This window comes from Gracilinanus agilis, chromosome 6 (genome assembly GCF_016433145.1).
Source record: "Gracilinanus agilis isolate LMUSP501 chromosome 6, AgileGrace, whole genome shotgun sequence".
In the NCBI taxonomy this organism is placed as follows: domain Eukaryota; kingdom Metazoa; phylum Chordata; class Mammalia; order Didelphimorphia; family Didelphidae; genus Gracilinanus; species Gracilinanus agilis.
Window position 1 is genome coordinate 5,380,781 of NC_058135.1, and position 26,979 is coordinate 5,407,759.

General features: G+C 36.4%; 1 protein-coding gene across 1 annotated transcript in view; it reads left to right on the forward strand.

Moving 5' to 3' along the window:
* The window catches only part of ANKRD50 (ankyrin repeat domain 50), a 73,674-nt gene extending 51,053 nt beyond the window's left edge, over nt 1–22,621 (forward strand). Inside the window, exons 3-4 of the mRNA XM_044682188.1 lie at nt 9,971–13,521; nt 22,345–22,621. Of these exons, the coding sequence (XP_044538123.1) occupies nt 9,971–13,518 (3,548 nt within the window). The 3' untranslated portion in view covers nt 13,519–13,521; nt 22,345–22,621. The remainder of the gene's footprint in view (nt 1–9,970; nt 13,522–22,344) is intronic.
* Nucleotides 22,622–26,979: the final 4,358 nt, after the last annotated feature.

Sequence of the window (26,979 nt, forward strand, 5' to 3'; positions counted from 1 at the left end):
TTTAAGTCACTAATAATTGGTGAAATGCAAATTTAAATAATTCTGGTGTGCTCCCTCATACTCATCAGATTGTCAAAGATGATAAAAAAGAAAAGAAAATGACAAATACAGGAAGGGCTGTGCTTCTACATCTAGATGTAATGTATGATAGGGATATTAATGCACTGTTGGTAGAACTGTGAACGGGTGTAGCCATTCTGGAAAAGAATTTAAAACTATATCCCAAAATTTATCAAACTGTGCCTTTCTATAGACCCAGCATTATTCCTCCTAGATCTTTACTCCAGTAAGATCAAAAGAAAAAAGAAAAAGATTCATATGTATGAAAATATTTATAGCAGCTCATTTTATGGTGTCAAATAATTAGAAACTTGAAAGTATGTCCATCAGTTGAGGAATGACTAACAAGTTATGGTTTATGAATGTGGTAGAATGATATTTTGATGTAAGAAATTATGAAAAAGAGCACCTGACAGTCCTTGTATGGGCAGATTGAAATGAACTTGTGTTCATAATGAAATGAACAGAATCAGGAAGATAATTTATATAATAACAACAATAGTATGAAGACAAACAACTTTTGAAAGTTTAAGAACTTTGATCAGTGGAGTCCCAACCACAATTCCAGAGGCCTTATGATGAAGCATGCAATCCACTTCCAGATGGAAAGCTCATGGATTCATAGTGCAGATTGAATATTATGTTTTGTTTTAGATTTTTTTTAACATGGCCAATGAGGAAAATTTTACATATTTATAATTGTTTTTGTTTTTCTTTTTGGAGTGAAAATGGGAAGGGAGTAGAAATTGAAAATAAAATTGAATTGAGGGGCAGGCAAAAAAGATAAATTCACTGTCTTAGGCACACCTATGAAGTCCTAACCCTACCCCCAACAACATATTAAAAGTTTTCCTAGGAGAAGTCAGCCACCAAAGGACATGACCATAAAGGCAGGGTATGAGGGAAAAAAACTCTACACAGAAAGTTGCATAGTTGGAAGCAGCAGAGGATTGTGGAAATGATTCCTGAGGAAGGGGCTTTTGGATTGAGGAGCTCAAGGTGGAAAGAAGGAGAGGAGCTTTCTTGAGACCATCCGAGAGCCAAACCTGAGGGTTTTCCTGGACTTGTGATGATCCTTAAAGCCTGTTTCCCAGCCAGCGTCCATTGAATCATCAAGATCAAGATCACTTGATCCTTGGGGAGTCAGACTCTAATCTGGGAGCAGACCCCCAAACTCCCAGTCCTCGCCTTGCCTGGTAAAGAGACCCTACTTAAAACTATTTATAACAAAGCTAATAGGATAGAAAATAGATATAGGTGGGAAGGGAAGGAGAACCTTTGGGTTGTAGCCAAGATCGGCTCCCCAAAGGGATGGACCTTGCGGCTTAGATCCCTCTGCCCATCACCTTCCTCAGCTACCCTGATTAACTCACAATAAATTATACAGCAGTCAGATAAAAGGTTCTAAGTTTGTTCATGGAGAAAGAGGGGAAGAGGGCCTATGAGCAGTTGCTTAACTGAGACTACCATTGAGCTAGACCCCCTGCGGAATTGACAACTGACAAGGAGGTGAGTTCACCAAGGGTTTGTGCCAGTCCGGCCAGGGTCTCTACCCACCTCATCAATTGAGATAGCCTTCCCACTGTCCTCCAACGCCGGCTCCTGTTCTCTGTACGTCTACCATTCCAGAGAAATCTCCCTCAGTTTGTCAAGTGTTAGTGGCACCTTGAGGGAAGGGTTGAGAGATTCAAACTCACTGGCCCATCACTCTTTACCACCTCACCTCTCTTAAAGATAGCCATTAATACATGCCATTTATTTTAGACCAAAGATTCCTAGCTCTAGAGTCTGGTGCCAATGATTATTCCCTTTTTATGTACATTTTACTTGTTCTAATTGAGTGGTACTGTAAAAGATGTTCAGAGGTACGTAATAAATAGATGGCGATGGTTTACTATCCCTAACCTATTTGCTTCTAGCCAACAAGTCATTCTTACCATTAGTATTTGTTTTTTGCTTTTATTTGGTTTTTCTCTCTAAGAGTGAGAGTGAGCCTTAAATATAATTTGTATTGTTAATCACTAAAACCACAGTATTATCATCATACAATTTATAATTGATTAACAAAATTAGTCATTTTTTATTAATTTATCCCTATATCTTCCCTTAATTCCCTTTAAAATAGAAAAATTAAACCCTTGTAGCTAACAAATATGCAAATATTTCACATGTGAGAAATATAACAAAGTTCCATCGGTATAGTTATTAAGAAAGGATATGGAGAAGGTAGGTGGCTTAGTGGATAGAGAGCTAGACCTGGAGATGGGAGGTTCTAAATTAAAATCTGGCCTCAGATACTTCCTATCTGTGTGACCCTAGGCAAGTCACTTAACCCTAGTTGCCTAGGCCTTACCACTCTTCTGCCTTAGAACCAATACTTAGTATCTTTTCTGAGAAAGAAGGTAAAGATTTAAAGAAAAAGAAAAGATTAAATAAAGAACTCAGCTCCTTCAGTAATCTAAGGAAAGGTAGAGCTTTTATTCCTTAAAGAGGTAAAAAAAACAACTTATATTGGTTAATAGCAAACAGATCATTTGGAAAGAAAGCGATATAAGGGACCAATGAATGGTGGAAGTCAGGAGAGGAAAAAAATAATTGAATTAACCTTTTCTGGTTAAAAATTGACATTACCTCATAAGTGAGTCGTGTGTGTGTGTGTGTGTGTGTGTGTGTGTGTGTGTGTATGCACATGTATTTTAAAATGGAATTGGGAAAAGGGAAAAAAATTAAATGATAGGAAAAAGTCATAAATGCAGTTTCACTCAGCCTGACTGAGAGGAGAAGGGAAGTGGTCTTCCTTGATCTCTCTTGGTGGGATTTGGGAAGGGTAAGGGAAGAACTTTGTAAGGAAGGTATATGACCAAGAGTATTAGGAGGAACCTTTTATCCTAGGTTAGGGGAGGGGGGTGGGCATGGGCCATGAAAGTACATTCATTACTATTTTGTGTTGGGGCAGGCCCTTACAAGCACCAAAGCAGATGTGAGCTATAGGAACTAGGTTAAACTTTGCTTGCTTGTCAAATTTGTATAATTATGTGTTTGAAGATGAATGTAATCTTCAGGCCCACCTGCTATGGAATGTTTGTGCTCTCATGAAAAACTATTAATTTGGAATGTCTTAGAAACTGTGCCTAATGAATAGATGCTAATATGTAACTGACCAAGCTCATGACTTCCCCAGTTAATTTTAATGAGTTTAGGACCTTTGGAGACATCTGAGCAGCACCTCCATTCGGGATTCCCTCTCTCCATCTTAGAGGACCCAGACTACTCCTTTTTTTGGAGATGCCTCCTAAAAACACTGATTTGAACTCAAGTGGATTGGCTTCTGTTGAAGATTTAGAAAAAATGAACTCTTAAGATCAATGTAGTTTCTCACTTTTTAATACTTTTCCTTTCCCTATATACCTTCTTCTAAAATTAAGTTAATGATATTCAGGAAGGGCTTCTCCTCCATCCCCCTCCTTCCCCAGAAGCTGGAATGTTAACTTGTGGCAGAAACACATGGCAGAGATAGACATGTGCTTGCATGTAGTCTTGAGAGAGTAATTCCATCCCTAATGTGTAGGGGGTGGGAGGGGGGGACTTTGAATTCTCTAGACTATGTCAGCCTGGAATCTGGCCTTCTAGCCAGAGACTGGAGATTTCCTGAGTGTCAGCTCCTTACAGGAAATAGACTCAAGATTTCCCAGGATGGAGCATTTTGGGATTAAAACTTATAAAGGACTTTTCTATTTGAGCAACGTCTTTGGAGAAAGAAGTGGATTGTACACATATAGTTACTTCATTTCATCCTACCTCAAAAACAAAGCCATTTAGTTACTTGAACAGTATAAGTTTGGTAGGAAAGAAGGTTTAGTTTGTCTACTGGTCCCCAAAGTATGTTTAGTTGGTGGGACTTGAGTAGGGTAGGCTTTTTCCAAACCACAGGGTGGGTATTGCTAATGTTGGGGTGAGTCTCTCATAAAGAGGAACTCAAAGGAATGTCAAAAGGATTGACTGATAAAGTATCCAAGTCTTCTTTTCCAGGGAAACTGTTGATCCTTTTCTATATGTTGTATAATTTTTCTTTCATGGTTTCTGAGAATCCTTCTCATCTTCTATATTTTTTGTTGGATAATATAAAGGCTGTTTTTACCCAATATGTGTGTGTTCCCTTGCCTGCTTAAATATATGTATATGGGGGGGGCCATCTTTACCCATATTTGGTGTAAACACAACCACTATATTAATTATGTTGTGTTCCTAGAATAACTAGGTAGGAACAATGAACCAAAGAAAGATGATTACTCCCTCCCCTTCCCCCTTGGGTCAGGCCTTTAGTATGAACTCATCCTGCCTTGGAGTACCCTGGACCATAAATTATATTTATACACTATATGCAGGTTATTTCCCAATAAAATATATGCCTCCTAAAGGAAAGGATTGTTTCATTTTTTTTCTTTCTGTCTCCAGGACCTGGCATTTAATACTTAATAAATGCTTAAATGGGGGGGGGGGGCATAAGTCCAAAGTGGAGGCTCATCAAATAGACTCTTGATATAATTTTTTTTTTAAAAAGGGAGAAATGGTTGTCATTTATGACTGCTAATAATGGGACTGAAGAGAACTGAACTTCTTTTTATCTCTACTAGGCCTCACAATATAGAAATAGGATAGCTATAATAGTGATATGGAAAGAATAAATAGAAGGGAAAGTGAATAGCCCATGAATGGTGATGAAAATTTAGAAATTAAAAGAGAAAGAAATAAGAAAGGAATTGAAGTATATTATAATTTCATTAAAGGTGCTACAAATTTAAGAGGTTAGATGGAATGTGAGGACAGGGAGGATTTTGTACTATATTCTCATCTGGGCATCAAAAGCAAAGAAGGAGGAGCATATGATTTAAGCTTTAATAAAAGGTGATAAGGCTAGAAATAGGAGTGGAGATAAAAGGATGCTAATGTGTATGAATACGTAATTCAAGGGATAGCTAGGTGCTTCAGTGGATAAAGAGCCAGACCTGGAGATGGAAGGTTCTGTTTTCAAAACTGGCCTCAGATACTTCCTTAGCTATGTGACCCTGAGCAAGTCACTTAATCCCCATTGGCTAGCCCTTACCACTCTTCTGCATTAGAACCAATACTCGGTATCAATTCTAAGACAGAAGGCAAGGATTTTAAAAGAAAAAAAAAACCTTTAATTCAAATTAGTATATGCAAAACTAATATAAGGGACCATTTGCTGACCTAAAGGGGAGGATAAGCCTAAAGAATAAATGAGGGGCTGAAACAATTTATTGTATCAGATGATGCCAAGAGTAAATGTTATAACCACAATTCCAGACATGGCAAAAATAAAATTGCATAGTTAATCTTGAGAAAGAGGAAACTATATTTAGCATAAAGGCACTCTATCTAGATAATGAGATGATTCTTTAACTCTAATAGTTCTATTGTCTTCTTGAGGTGAATGAATGAATGAAGCATTTATAAAGTGCTTAATTATGTGCCAAATATTGTGCCAAGTGCTAGTACACAAATAGAAAACTAAGCCAGTCTTTGCTATGAAGAATCAACATTCTAGGACCTTCCCTCTGTTGATTAAACCAATTCATTTTGTATATGTGTACTTCTACATAATTACATAATCCCCATGATCAGGAGCTCAATGGTAAGGACTGTCTTTCACCCTTCTTTTTATCCCTCAGTACTTAGTAGTTTTTGACTAAAAATGTGGTTTTTTTTTGACTGTCTGGCAGGCTAATGGAGGACATAACATATATAAATTTCAGCTGCAAGCAAAGGTCCCATTATCCCTAAAGTGCTGCAGCAAAGCAGGTGATAAATATCTTTTTTTTTTTTTCATTTCCACTGAATGAAATCCTATCAGTTTCTGATGTTGAACCATTTGGCAGGGCCAATAACTTTGGTGGCATTTTTTTTTCTTTTCTGGATCTTCAGTAGCTGTGGTTATAGCTCCTGTCTCAGTAGTGGACAGGATATATTTCCCAAAGTTGATTGCCAGGATGATGACTGAGGGCACTGGGATGGAAGCATTGCAATTCCCAAGGCTCTTGAGTTCAGGGTCCTGAACTATCTCCATCCAAGTGTGAGGCGAGATGGTGGTCATGGGTAGGTGATGGTTGTGGTTAATTCAATTTACCTGGCTCATGCCACCTCCTGTCTCCTTCTGGTTGCTCTTCTGCTTCAGCTAGGTTGACTTTCCTGCCCTCAGGTTGGTAATTGATTCACTAGCTTCTTCTACATAGAGCTACCTTCCCAGATGATAATTGTGAGAACTGTCTTGAAAGCAAGATTAGTGCCATCATTCTCATGGTTCTTGTGTCCTTCTGCCTGTTGGTGGCAATTGGTCAGCACTTGTTGCTGGTAGTGATGAGAATTGTGGACCTCTTCTCCAGAATCATGACTCACCTTCATTTGTATCTTTAGGAGCTTAGCTAGAAGCCTGTCTGATGTTTTGAAGATCACTGCTATTCCCAAGGCTCTTAGTTTCAGGACCTTGGACTGTTTCCATCAGGGTCAGAGAAGAGGTGGTGGTCATAGTAGTTCGACTAGCTGCAAAAGGGCAGAAAGATTAAATGTAAGCTTTATAGACTATAATATTTTTAACTAATAACCCAGGAAGCACAAGAATAAAAAAGATTTAAATGGAGACTAAGGAACAATTACAATGAATGAGTCAAAAGAATAATAAAAATGGCACCTATGTAAATGAGGAATAATAATAATGGGACAGTTGTACAATGATTCCTCAGAAGTAAAAAAAAATATATATTCCTTTGATAGCATATTAAAAACAGGAAAAAAGAGGATTAATTAACTTTCCATGAAATTTGAAAAACTAAAGTTAAAAAAGGAAGAAATTGTGAAAATAAGAGGAAAATTAGATAAAATCATGAACAAAAACACTAGAAAAAGTTAAAAAAACCAATAAATCATTAGCTAATTTGTAAAAATAAAAGGTAAAATTATCTAATTAAAAATGAAAAGTAGGTGTTATAGCACAGAGTAAATAAAGATAATTAGCACAAACTATGCCAGTAGACCTGAGATCTTAAAGGGGATGAGTGACTACCTACAAAATGATAAAAACAAGAGCTAGCTATCTTAACTTAATCTCAGAATGAAAAATAGAGAAAATCATGGAGGTGTATCAGATAAGAATGGGAGAGGGGGAAAAAAGGAAAGGATAACTTCTTGTCCAAAAAGTTTTTCAAAGAAATCTAAAATTTTTAACTAAACTTTTTAATGTTGCATTTTAATTTAGTTATCCAGTATCGTTCTATTAAAATTTAGCAGAAAAATACCTTTGCAAAAAATGTATTCTCAGTAATTAAGAACATAATCTACCATACCTTTATGAAGCTCTTTATTCACTGGTTAGGAAAATGGGAGATTTCTTGCACCACAATTTATGATAAGCATTGAATGAATATGTAATCTAAATATAAAGGATCATATAAAAAAAAACAGGGGAACAAAAAGCAACTGTTTTTCATTATTTTAGTTTGGGGAAAATTCATGACCAAACCCAGGATAGAGATCACAAAAGATTAAACAGAATAATTTGATTATGTAAAATTAAAAGTTCAAACAAAATCATTGCAGCTGGAAAGCGAGAACCTGTCAAGTAGGAAAATAATCTTTGCCTTAAGTAATTCTTATATGTATCTTATGTATAAGGTGTCTAGGATATAGCCATGGATTGAACCACAAACTTATTCCTCATGATAAATGATCACAGAGGACCATGGACAAGCCATTCACAAAGGAGGAATTGCAACTATCTATGATCACATGAAAGATTGCTTTGAATCACTAAGAGGAACAGTGCAAATGAAAACATTTCTGAAGTTTCTTCTTTTACTCTTTGTATTCTTTGATTCAAAGAAGCCGTTAGAAATATCCCTCCAAGGAACTAAAAGACCGAGGGGAAAGGACCCTTCTGTCTCAAAGCATTTTCTTGTTGTTATCTTCCATCTTAGAATCAATATTATGTATTGGTGCCAAGGCAGAAGAGTGGTAAGGCTAGGCATGGGGGTTAAGTGACTTGCCCAAGGTCACACAGCTAGGAAGTGTCTGAGGCTAGATTTGAACCTAGGACCTGCCATCTCTAGACCTAGTTCTCAATCCACTGAACTACCCAGGTGCCCCCTCCTCTCTCTCCCCACCGAAAGCATTTTTTATGGCACCTCCTGACAGCTATAAATTTTCATTTACATATTTGTTCATTTATTTAACTTTGTATCTTTAGCATTCATTAAAAAAATTTTGAATTGCAAAATCTTTCCTTCTTATCCCTCCTTATCCCTCCTCTTATCCAACCCATTGAAAAGTCAAACATTTTATCAATTACAGATTGTGATATGTGAATGAAGTCAGATGTCATTATTATTATTATTATTATTATTATTATTATTATGCTTGAAGAAATTCAGAGAAATAAGGGAAGAATTATTTAGACTGTTGCAAGATAAAGTAAGAAGAATCAGGAGAGTTAGATATACGATCACTATAATATCATAAAAGAAATGATGCTAAAAGGAAATTGAATGTTGATTAATCACCACTCCCAGTTCTACTGAACTGAATAAATAAATCTGTCTCCTTTCTCTCAGCTGAGAAACAGGAGATTGTGTTTGTTTTTGACTGTTCTGATGATTTTTCATTGAATATTTTTTACTTAAATTTCTTGTTACAAGAGAAGTGAAGCCTTAGTGAGCAGTAGTTAAGTGAAAATTGACTGGTCTAAAAACAAAAGACAACAATAGACCTTAAAAAGAAAAATCTTCAAAACAATATGAAAGCATTGTTTCATACAGTTGAATACTGAAAAACATTATTGATCTTAAGTACAGAATGCCAGCTTTTTTTTTTCTTTTTAGCAAATGTTATCTGATAGTTTTATTAAGCCATATCTGTTACTTACCCTTGTTTTGCCCTCATGGGGGAAAAGTATGTTGTCTTCTTTTGTGGAATGCTTAGAAAAAAGAATTGGAAATATTTTTAAAGTATTTCATTATCAATTTAATGAGATAATCTGCTTATTTTAATATGCTGGTAGAGCTGTGTTTCATCAGTTGGCATACTTTTCCATCAATTTCGATTTAGTTAAAAAATGTGATATTATGTTAATATAATTAAAATAAGTTAGATGTTACATGGTTAATTTTACTTTATGAAAATTAAGAATTTTTATTTGATTGTCCAATTAAATATGGTTAATTTAAAGATAATTAAAGTTGATGCACTAAATGGATGAGAAATAATCTCAGAAATATTTTCAAATTAGTGAATATCCAAAATTGCCCCTCAAAATTATAATGTGGTTTATTACAATACAGACAATTTGGGGGCATCACGTTTCTAATTGGCCTCTTCAAATTTTTACCTAAAAACTGGAAAGTTTGAAAAAGTCTAGACATGGTTTTTTTTCTTTTTATTTTATGTACTTCTCAGTCTATATGGTACATCCTGTTTTAATTCTGATTTGTGCCTCTCATTTTATATACTATTTAAGATAGAGAATAGATACTCTGCTAACATCAGGAGCATATTCCATACTGGCAATAGATACTGCTGAGATAATATAATACTGCTTAGATAACATATTGTAAAATAAATGAAAGTATTTCAACTGGAATTGATAATTATTCACCAAATGCAAATAGCAATATGACTAATTTCTATATTTATAAGAATACATCAATAATGTTCATTTTCAGCTTTTGTCTACAGTGATGTTCAAAACTTTCTAATATGTTTTTCTATATTAAAATAGTTAATCTGCTCTTGTATAAGATTTATAACCCTTTAACCATGCATCTCTGATACCTTGATGATTTTTTGGGATTGGAATGTACATTCAAAAGTCCCCTTTGACATGTCTCTCTCTTTCCCCTAGGCTTTCGAAAAATAAGTCTTGATGATCTTCGGAAAGCTTACATTGTTAAGGATGTTCAACAGTACATTCTCCATCGTCTAGATCAAGAAGAAGCCTTGAGACAGCATCTCACAAAGGAAACTGCAGAAATGTTGAATCAACTCCATATCAAAAGCAGCGGTTGTTTTCTTTATCTAGAACGAGTTCTAGATGGAGTTGTGGAAAATTTTATTATGTTAAGAGAAATCCGTGATATCCCCGGAACCCTCAATGGGCTATATCTCTGGCTCTGTCAAAGACTTTTTGTGAGGAAACAATTTGCAAAAGTTCAACCTATTCTGAATGTAATTCTTGCAGCATGCCGACCACTAACCATAACAGAATTATATCATGCAGTATGGACCAAAAATATGTCATTGACCATAGAAGACTTCCAACGCAAATTAGACGTACTCTCGAAACTTCTTGTTGATGGACTAGGAAATACTAAAATACTGTTTCATTATAGTTTTGCAGAGTGGCTACTAGATGTCAAACATTGCACACAAAAATATTTATGTAATGCAGCAGAAGGACACAGAATGCTTGCAATGAGTTATACCTGTCAAGCAAAAGATTTAACTCCTTTAGAAGCTCAAGAATTTGCATTACACTTGATTAATTCAAACTTACAATTAGAGACTTCTGAGTTAGCTCTCTGGATGATATGGAATGGTACACCCGTCCGAGATTCTCTGTCTACTTTGATCCCCAAAGAACAGGAAGTCCTGCAGTTGTTGGTTAAAGCAGGCGCACATGTCCACAGCGAAGATGATCGCACCTCTTGTATTGTCCGGCAAGCCTTAGAAAGGGAAGATTCTATTCGAACTTTATTAGACAATGGAGCTTCTGTAAACCAGTGTGATTCAAATGGGAGAACTTTGTTGGCTAATGCCGCATATAGTGGCAATCTTGATGTTGTTAACTTACTCATTTCCAGGGGAGCAGATTTGGAGATTGAAGATGCTCATGGCCAGACAGCGCTGACACTGGCCGCTCGACAAGGACATACCAAGGTGGTTAACTGTTTGATCGGCTGTGGAGCTAATATCAATCACAATGACCATGACGGCTGGACAGCATTACGATCTGCTGCTTGGGGAGGTCACACCGAGGTTGTTTCTGCTCTTCTTTATGCTGGAGTCAAAGTTGATTGTGCAGATGCCGACAGTCGAACTGCCTTGAGAGCGGCAGCCTGGGGAGGGCACGAAGATATCGTGCTGAACTTACTTCAGCACGGTGCCGAAGTTAACAAAGCCGACAACGAAGGGAGAACTGCTCTGATAGCTGCGGCCTACATGGGACACAGAGAAATCGTGGAACACTTGCTGGACCATGGGGCAGAAGTGAACCATGAGGACGTGGATGGGAGGACCGCCCTCTCTGTGGCTGCACTTTGTGTGCCTGCCAGTAAAGGGCACGCATCCGTCGTTAGCCTTTTAATTGATCGTGGCGCTGAGGTGGACCACTGCGATAAAGATGGCATGACTCCCTTGTTGGTAGCTGCCTATGAAGGACACGTGGATGTTGTCGACTTGCTTCTAGAAGGGGGAGCAGATGTGGATCATACAGATAACAATGGCCGGACTCCCCTTTTAGCAGCAGCTTCTATGGGCCATGCTTCAGTAGTAAATACACTTTTATTCTGGGGGGCTGCCATTGATAGCATCGATAGTGAAGGTAGGACGGTCCTGAGCATAGCTTCAGCACAAGGAAATGTGGAGGTGGTACGAACTCTGCTGGACAGAGGCTTAGACGAAAATCACCGGGATGATGCAGGATGGACCCCGCTGCACATGGCAGCTTTTGAAGGGCACAGGCTAATATGTGAAGCGCTCATTGAGCAAGGAGCCAGAACAAATGAGATAGATAACGATGGCCGCATACCTTTCATTTTAGCTTCCCAAGAGGGACATTATGATTGTGTGCAGATATTACTGGAAAATAAATCTAACATTGATCAAAGAGGATACGACGGAAGGAATTCCTTGCGGGTTGCTGCTTTAGAAGGACACAGGGACATTGTTGAACTACTTTTTAGCCATGGAGCGGATGTCGACTACAAAGATGCTGATGGCCGGCCCACACTTTACATCTTGGCTCTTGAAAATCAACTTACGATGGCCGAGTACTTTTTAGAAAATGGTGCAAATGTGGAAGCAAGCGATGCCGAGGGGAGGACGGCACTTCATGTCTCCTGCTGGCAGGGCCATTTAGAAATGGTGCAGCTTCTGATGACATACCATGCCGATATTAATGCTGCGGACAACGAAAAGCGGTCTGCTTTGCAGTCAGCAGCCTGGCAGGGCCATGTAAAGGTGGTCCAGGTTTTGATTGAACACGGGGCTGTAGTTGACCACACATGTAACCAAGGTGCAACTGCTCTCTGCATTGCTGCTCAAGAAGGACACATTGATGCTGTGCAGATATTGCTAGAACATGGTGCTGACCCAAATCATGCAGATCAGTTCGGACGTACTGCTATGCGGGTTGCTGCCAAAAATGGACATTCTCAGATAATTAAATTATTGGAAAAATACGGTGCATCTAGTTTAAATGGTTGTTCACCATCTCCTGTTCACACAATGGAGCAAAAGCCTTTGCAGTCAGTATCTTCGAAAATGCAATCATTAACAATAAAATCAAATAGTTCTGGGAGTACTGGTGGAGGAGATATGCAGCCTACATTGCGGAGCTTATCAAATGGGCCAACTCATGCATTCAGTTCTCCTTCAGAATCTCCAGATTCCACAGTTGATCGCCAGAAATCATCACTATCGAATAATTCTCTTAAAAGCTCCAAAAATTCTTCTTTAAGAACTACTTCTTCAACAGCAACTGCTCAGACGGTCCCCATTGATAGCTTCCACAACATGTCTTTTACAGAGCAGATACAGCAGCATTCATTGCCACGAAGCCGAAGTAGACAGTCAATTGTTTCCCCATCTTCTACAACACAATCCTTAGGACAGAGTCATAATTCACCAAGTAGTGAGTTTGAGTGGAGCCAAGTAAAGCCCAGTTTGAAATCAACTAAAGCAAATAAAGGGGGAAAATCAGAAAATTCTAATAAATCTAGTTCTGTTGGGAAAAAATCTAAACCTAGCAATTCTTCACAACCAAAAGTTTTAGAATATGAAATGACTCAATTTGATAAAAGGGTACCTGCTGCCAAATCTGGGACTAGTACACCACTAAAGCAAATGCCAACAGAATCACAGTGTAAAATTATGATTCCTCCATCTCAGCAAGAAGTTGGTCGATCTCAGCAACAATTCCTAATTAATCAACAAAGTGGTGAACAGAAGAAGAGAAATGGAATAATGACAAATCCAAATTATCACCTACAAAACAATCAAGTTTTCCTTGGTAGGGTTTCAGTCCCACGAACAATACAGGATAGAGGGCATCAGGAAGTTCTAGAAGGCTATCCTCCTGCAGAGACAGAGTTAAGCCTTAAACAAGCCCTGAAGCTTCAGATTGATGGTTCAGATCCAAGTTTCAACTACAAAAAGGAAACGCCTTTATAAAAGGTAAATTTTCATCAATACCAATATGGTTATAAACAAAGAAGGTCTTTTAAAGCATTCAGTGGGGCCTATTCTGATGCTATAGGACATCTAATATGTTTGTATTTTGACATTTTTCATTTGTAACATGTAGCTAAATAATTGTTATATTGAATCAGCTTAATGGGGTCATCTATAAGTAGCCTCTGAAACAGAAAATTATTTTTAAAGACGAAATAAAAATTATATTTTGGTGGATTTGAATTTATAATTTATAAATTTATAATATACATTTAATATATTTTCTAAATATATAAAATGTATATTATAAGTTATAAACATAAATATATATTATATGTAATTTATAAATTTATAAATTTATGATTTTATCAGTACAGCCAGTTCCCAATGAGATATTATATCTACCCAGATTGATCCATCCAAGTCTGTTTTGTAGCTTATAAAATCATTGGGATTTGATTGGACTATAGAAAAATTAAGTGATTTACCTAGAGTTTTCATAAAATTCCATAAATTATTAACCTCTTTTTGATAATATTTAGCCATAATAAATTTCTGTTCTGTTAGCTTTGGTGATAAATATAAATCATACTTCTAAAATCTCACCATGATGCCTCATTATGATGCAGAAGTGACTAGGTTCTCAAAGGTTATATACCATTAATGTAAATTCAGGAAAATTATTCAGAACCAGAAAATCTTTGAGTCTAGGCCTAGTGATGAACTATTTGCTATTGTTCAAGGACTATCCATGCTAAGTTCAAAAGAGTGCATCAGCATGTCAGCTGTAGAGTCAGGAACTTTTTTCAATTTGAATCCATCTACTAAGTCACAAAGTCCTTTCAGCCTGCATTAAAGAAAGGTGTGGAAAATCCACACATATGAAGTTATAAGGTTCTTTACATTATAATAAGTGGAATGCTTTATTAAGATTTTTCAAATTTAAAGTCTACAAAAATACAATAACTATTTTCATTACTTTGGGTTTCCTTTGTCTTTGTAGAGATACATATTTATACATGCTTCTCAAGAATATATTTACATATAGTTGGATGGACATTTCCATTTTTTGGAAGATAACTTATAGTCCAATAAGACTTTTAAAAAACTATATAATGTGATGCTGTGTATTGTCTCACCATTTTTTAAATTATCTTTTTATGTATAGCAGTTCTTTAAGGAAACTTTCAAAGGTTTCATTTCAAAGAAAAATATTTTGACTTTTTTGTTTCAACATAATTCCCCAATCCTACAACTTAAAAGGCTTTTTGGAGGGTTCTGAAAACCAAAGACTTTAGGAAGTAAGATAGTTGATATAAATAAATTCTTAAAAGAATATTCTATGGAGTCTTTAGAAGCAAAAATCTTTATGAAATAACATTAATGTGAAATTTTCTAATCTAATTACTTTTTTGTACGGATGAAAATTGATTTTATTGTTAAGGCTTGATTCAACTCTGCATCTTTGGTAGGGTTATAGAGCTATAATATTAACGTGAAAAAGTAGAATTTTTCAAGGACCACCCTATTTGATCTAATTTCTGGGACACTCGTTTTTACACATATATGTTAACTTCTGGTTTTTTTCTCGTCATCCTTTTAATTTTTTTCATTTCCTGAAAGTAAAGGGAATGGTATATAAATGGTATCTCAAAAGAATCATCTTTAGTCTTGGAGAGATTTAATAGTCATGGGAAAAGCATTGGATCTAGACTCCAGAGAAAATCACAGAACTGTTCTGACTGAGTCTACTACAGATTTCGATTACACAACGTCAACTGAACCTTCATTACTGCTAGGCAATTCTAGCATATATATCCCTTATCAGCTCTCCCGCTCTCCAGAGTGCCTCTTCTAAACTTTTTCATTTATCCTCAAACCTTCTATGACTCACTTCCCCCATACTTTCACAAGTGAGAAACTTACTTCATATTTTACAAAAAAGTTGCCATTTGCCAGGAGCTCTTTCTCCCCTCATCCTCATCTATCACTCAGATGCCTTCTATTACTTTCTCCTTCTTCAGCCTTGTCTCATATGATGCAGTGGCCTTACTCCTCACTAAATCCAGTCTCTCTATTTTTTTTTTAAGTAATCTCATTCCATCCCATCTCTTCCAAGATTGGCCTTTCTGTCATACTACTCTTCCCTTATTTTCAGTCTCTTACCTTTCTTCTGGCTCATCTATTATTGCTTAGAAACATATCCCTTTCTCTCTCATCTTGAAAAAACCCTCACTTTTGATCTTGATCTTTTCATTCCCACTATCATTTTATTTCTCTTCTGCCCTTTGTAGCAAAACTCCTCAAAAGTTTATCTGGGTATGAGAGGTGCTTCCACTTTCCCTCTTCTTGTACCTCTACTTTCCCTCTTGTTTTCTTCTTCTTATACTCAGCTTCTGAATTATTCTACTAAAACTTCTCTCTCCAGAGTAACTAATGATCTCTTAATTGCCAAATCCATTCACCTTTTCTTAGTCCTCATTATCCTTAGCCTTTCTGCAGCCTTTGGCACTACTGATCATTCCTCCTTGATTCTCTTTAGATTTTTGGGAAACCAGTCTGCTGCTATTCCTCATTCTTTGACCTCTCTTTTGTCATCTTTACTGAATGCTTCTCTAGATCTTAACCATAAGTTCCTCTGGGATCTGCCCTGAGCCCTCTTTTCTTCTTCTGTAGTACTTCCACCTGATCTCATCAGTGGTCATTGATTTAATTACAGTCTCTACACTGATGATTCTCAGATCTACATTTCTAGCCTTGATCTTTGCAGACCTCTGGTCCTGCGTCTCCAGTTGCCTCTCAGGTACCTGGAATTCCATGTTCAGTGGACATCTTATATTCAGAATGTCCAAAACAAAACTCACTATCATTCCCCTTATACCCTTCCCCTTCCCTACCTTGATTCTTACTGTAGAGGGCAACACCCTCCTCCCAGTTGCTCAGGCTCTCAACCTAGGAGTCAATTCAGACTCCTCACTCCTATCTCAGAGTCATTGCCAAGCGCTGTAGAGTCCACCTTTGCAGCTTCTCTTAAACACTCCCCCTTCTCTCCTCTGATCCTGCTACCACTTTAGTGCAGACCCTTATCACCTCATACCTGGATTTCCTGTGGCCTCCAGGATTCAAAATGCTCTGTTTGGCATTCAAAGGCTTTTATCATCTACTCTAGCCCCATCCTACCTTTCCAGTCTTCTTACAACTTACTCTCTAACATATACTCTTTGATTCAGTAACCTAGGCCTCCTAGCTATTCCAAGAACAAGACACTGCATTCCTCAGTTTTGGACATTCTCTCTTGCTGTCCCCTCGTTCCTAGAAAGTTCTCCTTGCCCATTCTGATTACCAACCTCCCTGGCTTCCTTGAAATCCCTACTAAAATTCCAGATTCTAGAAGAAACCTTCCCCAATCTCTCTTAATTCCTATATTTAACTTATTTTAGTTATTTCCATTTATCCTGTATATAATTTGCTTTCTATATATTTGTTTGCATGTTGTCTCTCCCATTACATCATAAGCTCTTTGAGGGAAGGTTTTGTATCTTTTTATATCCCCAGTGCTTAGCACAGTGCCTGGCATGTAGTAGGTACTTACTAAATGTTTATTGAATAAATGAATTTAAGAATAGAGCATCTGGAGGACTTCACCATCTGAGAGGAATCCTTTTTCTATCAGTATTTTGCCTTTTTTTTTTTTTGTCTAAGACATTCTCCCTGTCACTAGCAAAAATCTTAGACAAAATAAATCTCCCTGGTTTTTGTCTAACTTAAGGTTACAAACTAGAGGGTGTTTAAAGTTTTCTCTGTAGTTTAGCCTGTCAAAGAAGCTTGCATATTCTTAAGAAAATATCCGGGTTTTTTTTGGAGAAGAACCTTTAAGGCTCTTTTGTTCTACTATCTCTATATCTTTGTCATACTCTTGACTGGAAATTAAGGAGAAACCATTCATTAAGCATTCAGTATGTGCCAAACCTTGATTGTGGAATCTGTATTTTCATATGGGATTATCTTGACATGTGTCCATAGATGGGTCAGTTGTTATTATTTACTCTTAAATGCCTTCTTATTTTTAAAAATAAATCCTTACCTTCTGTCTTAGAGTCAATACCAAGTTAAGTATCAGTTTCAAAGTAGAAGAAGAGTAAAGGTTAAGTGACTTGCCCAGGAGCACATAGGTAAGATGTGTCAGAGGACAGATTTGAACCCTCCCATCTCTAGGCCTGGCTCTTTATCCTCTTAGCCACCTAGATGCCCCACTCTTGAATGTTTTTTGAGAGTATTAATATATCTGTGACTTTTTCCTCATTCTGATTTTTTTTTAAATATTTTTGGACTTCTTTCCTGTGTTTGACACTGTTCACTGCTTTTGTCTCCTGGACACTCACCTTTGGGTTTTCATGACACTTCTGCCTCCTGATTCTACCTTTGTGAACCTTCCTGCAGAATCATCTATGTTCTCCCTCCTATGTGTCCATGTAACACTTCTTTTTTTATTTGTCATTGACCCTATAAGTTTCCATGGGTTTAACTATCAACTCTGTTTAGATATTTCCTATATCTTTAAGATCCAAGGCCCTTTCTCTCCCTTAAACTTCATTCTCACATTACCAGTTACCTTTTAAATTAGTTACCTTTTTATTTCAAACTGGATGTTGCAGAGACCCAGTACTCAATTTTGTGTGTGTGTGTGTGTGTGTGTAGTGGTGCAGAAGGTGCAAATCAACCCTGCAAAGTCTTACTGGAGTCTCAATCAGAGCAGGAAGGTCAATTGAGCTCTATCTTTAGACTGAAAACCTGGCCTTGATTCTGCAGCTTTTCTCTTAAGACTTGTAGCTTAGCTAATTCCTTTGGATCTCCCTCACCTTCCCTATCCCAACCATCATTTCCCTTCCTGAATTTCCTGTGGGTTTTTGGAAGAAGGGTAGATCTGGGTGGTAGCATTCAAACTTTGTAGATTTAGTTTTCCCAGGAGACAGGTAGGGCTTAGCTTTGATACAAATTATCTCCTGAATCATTGTATGCAACTTTTCTAACTTAAAAGGCAACAAAACCTCCCGGGACTGAGTTAGGCAGATCCTTTCTCAGTCTCTCATTCCTGCATCCCTCCCCCTCCTGAAGCTTCTCCTTTGGCGGCTGTTAGAGATACCTTGTATCCCTCTGTCCTTTACAATCAATCCTGAAACTCAATAAACCCTGTTGTCAATAATCAAATCTTTGGCTAATTCATTAGTTGATTGATAAGAGAGGGAGAAGGGGAGAAAGGAACAATATTCTCTCTGGGTCCTGAGGGAGTTGGAGGCGTCCATTTTGAGAGGAAGTGTAATCTCTATACTTCCTCTGGGCTCTTCCTTGAACCTGAGAAACTGACTAGAAAGCCCTCTAGTCAGTTTCAAGCCATTCCTGGCTGGCCCCAACCTTTGTCTGTAGAAGTGCCCTTCCTGCCTGGAGGGCTCAGTCTGTTTCCCCTCAGTGTCTCTGTCAAACTGGTGTACCCAGTCTGTGTCTCCCTCCTGCAGCTGCCTGCCTAATACCTCATCCTCTTCAGTGATTTATATTTCCCTAATCTCAGTCATTCCCTTACACCTCCTATCACCTCAATTCACTACCTCCATCATTGTACCCTCCTTTTCCCACCTATTGACTTAGGGACGGACAAACCCCATCCACTTTCCTTAACCCCTATTACAACTACCTTATCACCCTACCTGTTTTAGTCCTTTATTACCTCTAGCTATCACCATCCTGCCTTTATCTGCTTATTACAACTTCACCAGCCTTTAATCCCAAACACCCTATTGCCATTCTTCCAGGATTAATCCTCTACTAAGTTGATCAGTGTTTCCATAATGCCTCTGGGATCAAATATAGACCCTTTATTGAATTTTTATAGCTATTGACCACCTGGCTGTACAGGGCAAGCAGCTTGGCAGAGTTGGCTTCTCTGTGTTTCTTGAGATACTCCATCTTTCAACTCTGTGTCTTGTTTTCCCCTTTTAGAATGTAAACTCCTTGAAAGAAGGATGGTTTCATTCTTGTGTTTGTATCCCTAGAGTTTTAAGCAGTGTCTGCCACAGAACAGATATTTAAGTAATTATTAATTGGATGGCTGGTCCTTTTGTTATTCTTTACTCTCTCTGGTATCTTGATAATCAGTGCATCAGTGCTTCCAAGATTATAATGCTTTTAAGATGTTTTTTCCCCCATGACTGTATGTTCTGATCCTGTCACTTGATCTTCTAAATACTATTTGAGTTTCTTTGATAATACCAAAAATAATAAGCACATTCTATTGAGTTAGAGGACCTGGGTTCAAATCTCACCTTTGACACTACATATGATCTTGGCAAGTCACTTAATTTCTCTGAACCCAAGTTTTCTCAACAATATAGTGAGATAGTTTCTTACATTATTTCTGGTTCATGGTCCTATGAAAGAGATGTTGAAACCTAAGTAGTATTAATATCCAAATGTGATGAGTTATTGTCATTGATGATGAAAGTAGATCATTATAAAATATACTTTATTTTCTTCCTTTTGGTTGACCTCCTGCCAGTTTTGGATTCAGATGCTTTCAGGATAATGTAACTTAGTTGAGTCTCCTGCCAAGATTTGCTTTTACTTTTTTTTTGTTTCCATATTTCTTATTTTGTGAGATAATATTACTGATAATCTTCTACTACTGTCCCTCTCCATCATATTTTACTAATTTGTTTATATTCTTATATGGTGGTGTCTTTGGCTGCCATTGCTGTTTATTTGGCAAAGAATTCAATTGTTTCCTAGTTAAAGCATCTTCTGGGTTCTTCTGGCCTCCTTTTTGTGGCAATGCATTCTGAATTTTTTATGGAATTGATGATAATCAAAATCAGTAATTTTGCCTTCTTGAAACTAGTGAAGGATGAGAGAAAAGATAGTGAAAGTGTCTTCTCTGCAGGATCATCTTCTGTCTTCTGCCTTCTCTCTGTCAGTATACCAGAGGGTTCTGTCGTGGGCCCATATTTCTCACTAAGCTTTTTCTCTCTTGAACTCATTAACTCCTATGTGCTCAATTATTGCATATCCCTCTGCAGATGAGTCCCACATCCCATCTATCACTGATCTTATCTGCTGTCTCCAGCTACCTGTTGGAGACTGCCACATAAATGTAAGGAGGAATCTCGAATTTAGCATGTCCAAAACAGAGCTCATTATCTCTTTCCTGAAAAACCCCCAAGTTCCCTGTTTCTGTCTAAGATATCACCATTTTTCAGTCATCCAGGTTGATACCATAAAAGTCATTTTCATCTATTAACCCTGCCCTATATGCAGTCAATTGCTAAATGCTATCAGTTCAGTCTCTATAACATTTCACATCCTTTTACATCACAGCCCTCTTATCCTCTCCTCATCTTACTCCTGGACTTTTGTAGCAACTGCCTCATTGGGTTCCTTCCAATGATTTATATGAGACCAAATAGCAAATAAGTATTTTATATGAGAGTCAAATTTTGGTCTTGTCAGAAGAGTGGGTAGAGCTGGCCTGGGTCCCTCCTTGAAACAGAGGTGCTAAGAACTGGCCAGAGGAAGGAACCACAGAGCCTTTGTACCATGTGTTGTATCTCACTTCTACAATTCTCTCAACAATATCCAACAGTAGAATAGAAATTGTTTGAAGGTTTGGACTGTTTGATTTGGACCTCTAGGCCTTAAGTTGTCTAAGAAACATTTGTTGAATAATAAATTGAAACTGAGCAGAAGACAAGCCTGTTCTTCAGAGGGACTGAGCCTATTCCATAATAGACGCTTTTTGGGACATTCCTTGGGATTCATGGTTTATTAGAGCTAGAAGGAATGTTGTTAGAGATTATATAATGCAATCCTCTTATTATATACTGAGAAAACTAGGGCCTATAATTACATTCATGTAATAGGAAAATAAACTATTTTAAAAAGTGCAAACTTTTTTGTTGGATGTCTGTGAGCATCCAGGGATGAGGAGGGGAAATGGGAATACACAAAAAAGACTTATAAAAGAAATTGCTTTTAAATTCCATCTAACTTAGTCAAATAGTTCCTTTTAGAGGGGACAGAAAATTAACTACCATTTAAAATGTCGGCAAATGGAAGAAAAAGTGGATGCTTAGCCCTAGGGGTAAAATTTGTAGGGACTGAGGGCATAGGAAGATGTATCAACTGGCAACATTAATTCAGTGGTCAGTTGAATTTAAAAATAGATTGAAGGTAAATCAATCTATGATATAAAACTTCTTTTTTTCTACACAAATGTTCACTAATCTTATTAGTATCATTTTGCATTAAGAACAAATGTCCTGCATATTAAGAGTAGAGTTCTTTAAAACTCAACTTTTTTATTCCCTCATTTTTACTCTTTGCCCTCTCTGATGTGTCTCACTTTTTATTCTGCCTTGAACATTGAGGCTTTCTCATGCTTTTATTGGAATGCCTGCTGCTGGTTAGGCAGGTGGAAGGTTGTTATTGCTGGGTTTTTAGTGCTTTTCAGTAGTAGATCATCCTCTCTCAGACTTGAGAGCAATATTCAAGAATGTTAACAGGCTTTTGATAGAGTTGAAATTCAGTAATAAATTCTTAACATTTCTCAGAGAATCCTTTGCAAATTTAGTCACTCTTTGAAGGTGGAGAGCATTTATGGAATGAACTGAGCACCAAACAAGTTTCTGCAAAAGGCTAATTTAGTGGACTAATATGAAGCCAATTCAGCAATTATACCTATTTATCCCTATTTTTACTTCCATGATTTAAAAAATATTAACACACTTTTAAAATACCAAAATTAATCTATACTTTTTATTTTTTTAATGTTTGCACCAGTTCCCATTTCTGTGAAACAGAGACATTTGTCGCTAGCATGATTCATCAGCTGCCTGGGACAAAAGCATCTAATGCCTGTTGAACAGCTGGAGAAATGAAGACTGTGATCTGTGCAGTACAGTTACCTTCATTACTATAACGTGCCTACATTTGAAGGCTGCCTTCTCAGTGTAATCCTCTGTGCTTCAAAATTTTATTTTGTGTACTTTGTATTCACTACACAGAATAAGCACTTTTTTTTCTTAAATGCAGATACATATTGGCTGCGTTTCCCTGACACAAGCTGAAAAAAAAATTGAGTAAGCAATTTTGAGTTAATAGTTCAAGGTTTGATATATGTGCATGTGCCACAGTCAAGTGTTCCTTGTATTTATTTTTCTTTTTGTGGCAAAAGAAACTAGACATACAAATCAAATAACATTTGCATTGTTGTAGTGTATGGTTTATTTCTCATGTCATTAATTTTTTTTTTCAAGAAAACCAAATTTTACATTATTTGATAAGCCACTTCATGTTCTCTATACTTTGTTGCTCATTGGATAAAAGCAAGATTACATTTAAATACTACAGGGTAGGTAAAGAGAAAAAGGAAAAGAAAAACTTCTTTGACAAAGTTATTTAATTATCCTTAAGCAATCAAAGGAACTGTTTTAAATACTTAAATATAAAATTTCACTCACAGTTCCCCTTTTCTCTGTTTACAGGCCTTGGAAAACAAAAAAAAAAAAAAAAAAGCAAGCAGATCAGGGTGCTGTTTCATTCATTGGGCTGCACTTTAACCTTCCACTGTTCATTCCACTCCCAATGACTTATACCATTCTTCTTAAGGCATGAAAATTCTCAGGGCCAGATCCATGCTTCAGGTGTCTGTATGTAGTGCTAAAGGCATCTGTGTAATTGAAAATACACTTCTTGCTTGAATAGGCAGTTCAGTGACCACTACCCTTATTTATTTCCAGTTCGGTAATATTTCCCCACAATGTTAATTCTAATGTCATACATCTCAGCTATTTCTATCCTATAATTCAGCATACAACCAAAATAGCATCATTAAAACAATTTTTATATTGATTTTTAATTGTTTGGTTGAGTGAATATTCTTAAAATCATAGGATTATAGAATTAGAACTAGAAGGGACCTTATAGTTCATTAAATTTAACCCCTAATCTTCCAGATGAGGAACCAGGAGCCCATAGAGGTTAAGTGACTTGTCTTAAGTCTCACAACAAATTAGGTATCATAGGTAGAATTAGTCTTCCTGACTTCATATCCAGGGTTCTAAGTAGGCCATGTTGAGATGAATGTAACCCATGTTATCCTTCATAGATAAAACTAGAGACTGACCAACAAATGGACTGCGTATCAGTTCTTTGGTTAGTAGTGATGATTCATTTCCATGCATTCTTCCCATTTTTCTGTACATTGCCAAGATAGCTGCGAAGATTGAGTGTTCACTCTGTGATCAGGAAACAAGGGAAGGTTAATCAGACCCTATGAGTATAAAATCTACAACGTACTTGGCTTATTGGATATCAATAAATACCAATCAGCCAGCCAAGTTAACTGATGTGTGTGTGTATACTTTTCTTGGTGATATTTAACATAACTAGTTAAAACATGATCATGATTAAAGCCAACAGCATGATTTTCACCCTGGTATGAACTAAAGAGCTTTGCACAAAGAAACACTGCCAGCTTCAACCACTGACTTTCCATTTGTCCAGATGAGTGCTGTTTGTTGGTCCCTGCAGACAGGCAAGAGTATGGATGAGCTAGCACAAATCCATCACCCCTACCATTCAAACAAGGAGATCAGTATCTTTATACATGTACATATGACATGTTGAATATTCAAGGCCATGGAAATACTTAACTTGTTAATATTCCATTTGAATCCCATTTAAAAATTCAGTGCAGCTCATTTTGTTTAACTTACGACATCAGTTATATGTCCTTAATAATCAGAAATGCAGGATAAGTTTTAGAATTTGTTAAGGTGACATGGCAATATTGATAACTCTAATGTGAATGTTTCAAGTACTGAATTTCTTGTCCCTATGGGACATTTATAAAATAACAAAACTCTTACAAAATAGCCTTAAGAGTGTTAATGGTTCCATAAGTAAATATGAACACATCCTAGTATTAGCACAGACTTGACTCCTCAAGCTTAGTACATTTACAATATTTTAGAAGATGGAGCTCTACTACTTAGGTTTATTTTTCTTTAGAAAGAGAACCCTAAAAGCTACCAGTTTTCTATTAACCTTGAGTTGTTTGGATTCTATTTATTTAATTTTATTGTATTTGTAACAAAAATGCACCTTGTGGCCAAAGGGCAAAGAATATAATTCATTTCACAAAGTCTTGTTTTTCAGAGTTGAATGTTTTCATATCCATACTATTTAAACTTGAAACTATTGGTAGGAACTTCACAAAATCAGTAACCTAAAAAAACAGCCAAAAGCAAAAAGAAGACCTATTTAAAGGTAGTATTTTCCAAAAGTAAGTTTTCCTACATAGTTGTTTTGTGTAAATTCTCTTTTCCCAATAAGACGTGAACTGCTCTGTTAAGGATATCAGGTGTCCTGTTTTGTGTATATGTTTGTGTGATTGAATGGCATGGCTGTTGTGGCCTCTGTTCCACATTACAAAACTAACTCAAACAGTTGTTCCATAGTGTTCAGATCTTCTTGAAATTTGAATATTACAGCCTTATCTCTGAAGTTACAACTTTGTCATCCCTTTTATTTGTATGTCATTCCATTCCCCTTAATAGGGGAAGATGTAAAAGACTGTTGAAAATGTTTAATAACTGTATGCACATGAAGAAAGGTTTTGGAGGAAAACATATCAAAACAAAAAGGAATAGCTAAGGACTGTAATGATGCCTTTAGTAGTCTTCTCTTTCCCAAGTTCTTACTGAAAGTATTATTGTTAACGCAAAAGATCAAGCTATTATTTTCTCAATATTGTTTCTGCTATGCAAATGTTCTTTGTTTATGTTTAAGGTCCTCCACTCACACTTTTCAGCAAACTTAGTTTGCAAACTATTGTTTTAATTTCTTTTATCCCTGGTTTTGGGTTGTAAATAGCCTATAATGTACATTGAATTTCACATTGTAAAATTTTTATTTTATTCCTTGTATTATATTAAGCAAAAATCCTTATGTATATGAAAGTGCATAATAAATATATTTGCTTTTCATTGAACAGCTCATTGATTTCATTTTTGTTTTTTAGACCAACTCAAAAACATTATGTGGTTCTCTACAATGTATGCTTAAATTATTCTGCATTTTAAATTCCAAAAATTGTGATTTTTGAAACATTTTACCAATGGGAAAATGGAGACAGAAAAATAGATATTTAAAAAAATAATATAAATAGTACTCCTACTTTTCTAATACTTTGTTAAAGAACTATTATTTAGTCTAGGCTTTATCAGACCATCTATATTGCTATTTTATAATTGTAAGGATTGAAATAATTCAAATAAAGTAATATTGTTTTCTGATGGACAGAGATATGGCCATTGTACAATCCAAAATTTGTATGAATGCTACCAAGCTTTGGTAATTTCTCTTCTACGTAGCATTTTCATGCTCTCCCCCAATAAGTAATTATTGAACCCATTTTATCATATCCTTTACTCCTTCTCCCTCAACACAAACACAATACACCAACCAGTACATTAAGGCTGTCATTCTGAAGTTACTGTTCTTTGTGATGTTAACAAGGTTTTTCCTTTGAGATTTATAATTAGATATTTTCTTGCTAAGAATTTATCCTACATTTTAAAAAAAACTCAACTTCCTGAAGACCTGTAGCCTTATAGGATCATAATATTTAGAACTAGAACAGATTTTAAGGATCATCTAGTTTAAATTACTCATTTAAAAAGTTTTCTTTATATATTTGGTTTTTAAACCAGAATTCCAAATATGTACCCTTATTTCTCCCAGAGAAGCATCTCTTATATGAAAAAGCCTAAAGTTTGAGACTGTAACCCCTTCCTCTAGCCCCACACAGGAATAGAGCCCAATATTAACATTAAGTTCCAAATTGAGTACTACAGTTGAAAAATAAGCAAACAAAAAAAAATGACTACAAAAATCTGCTATGTTGATAGGCAAGATTAAGACAAAAGTGGGAGAAAACAATGAAGTCAAAAGCAGCTTCAGACAAAGCCTCAAAGGGGAAAAATGAATTGGTCACAAGCCCAACAAGAATTTCTGGGAGATCAAAAAACTTTTCAAAATCAAATAAGACTAGTCAAGAAAAAGGTAAGTAAGGAAATGAGAGTGAAGGAAGAAAATGATGGGGTGAAAACAGCCTAGATAAATGAGGCACAAAAAATATGGAAGAAAATAACTTAAAAAATGAAATTAGCCAGATGATAAAAGAGGTACAAAACCACCCTGAAGAAAATAATTTTTTTAAAGATTAGAAATTGGCAGGTGGAAGCCAGTTTCTCCATGAAACATTAAGAAACCATAAAAAGGAATTTTAAAAAAGGTAAATTAAATGTGAAATAGAAAAACAACTGGCAGGAGCCAAGATGGCTAAGTGAAACAGGGAAAGTTCAAACCACCATGAGAATCCTTTCCAACCAACCTTAAAATAATGCCACA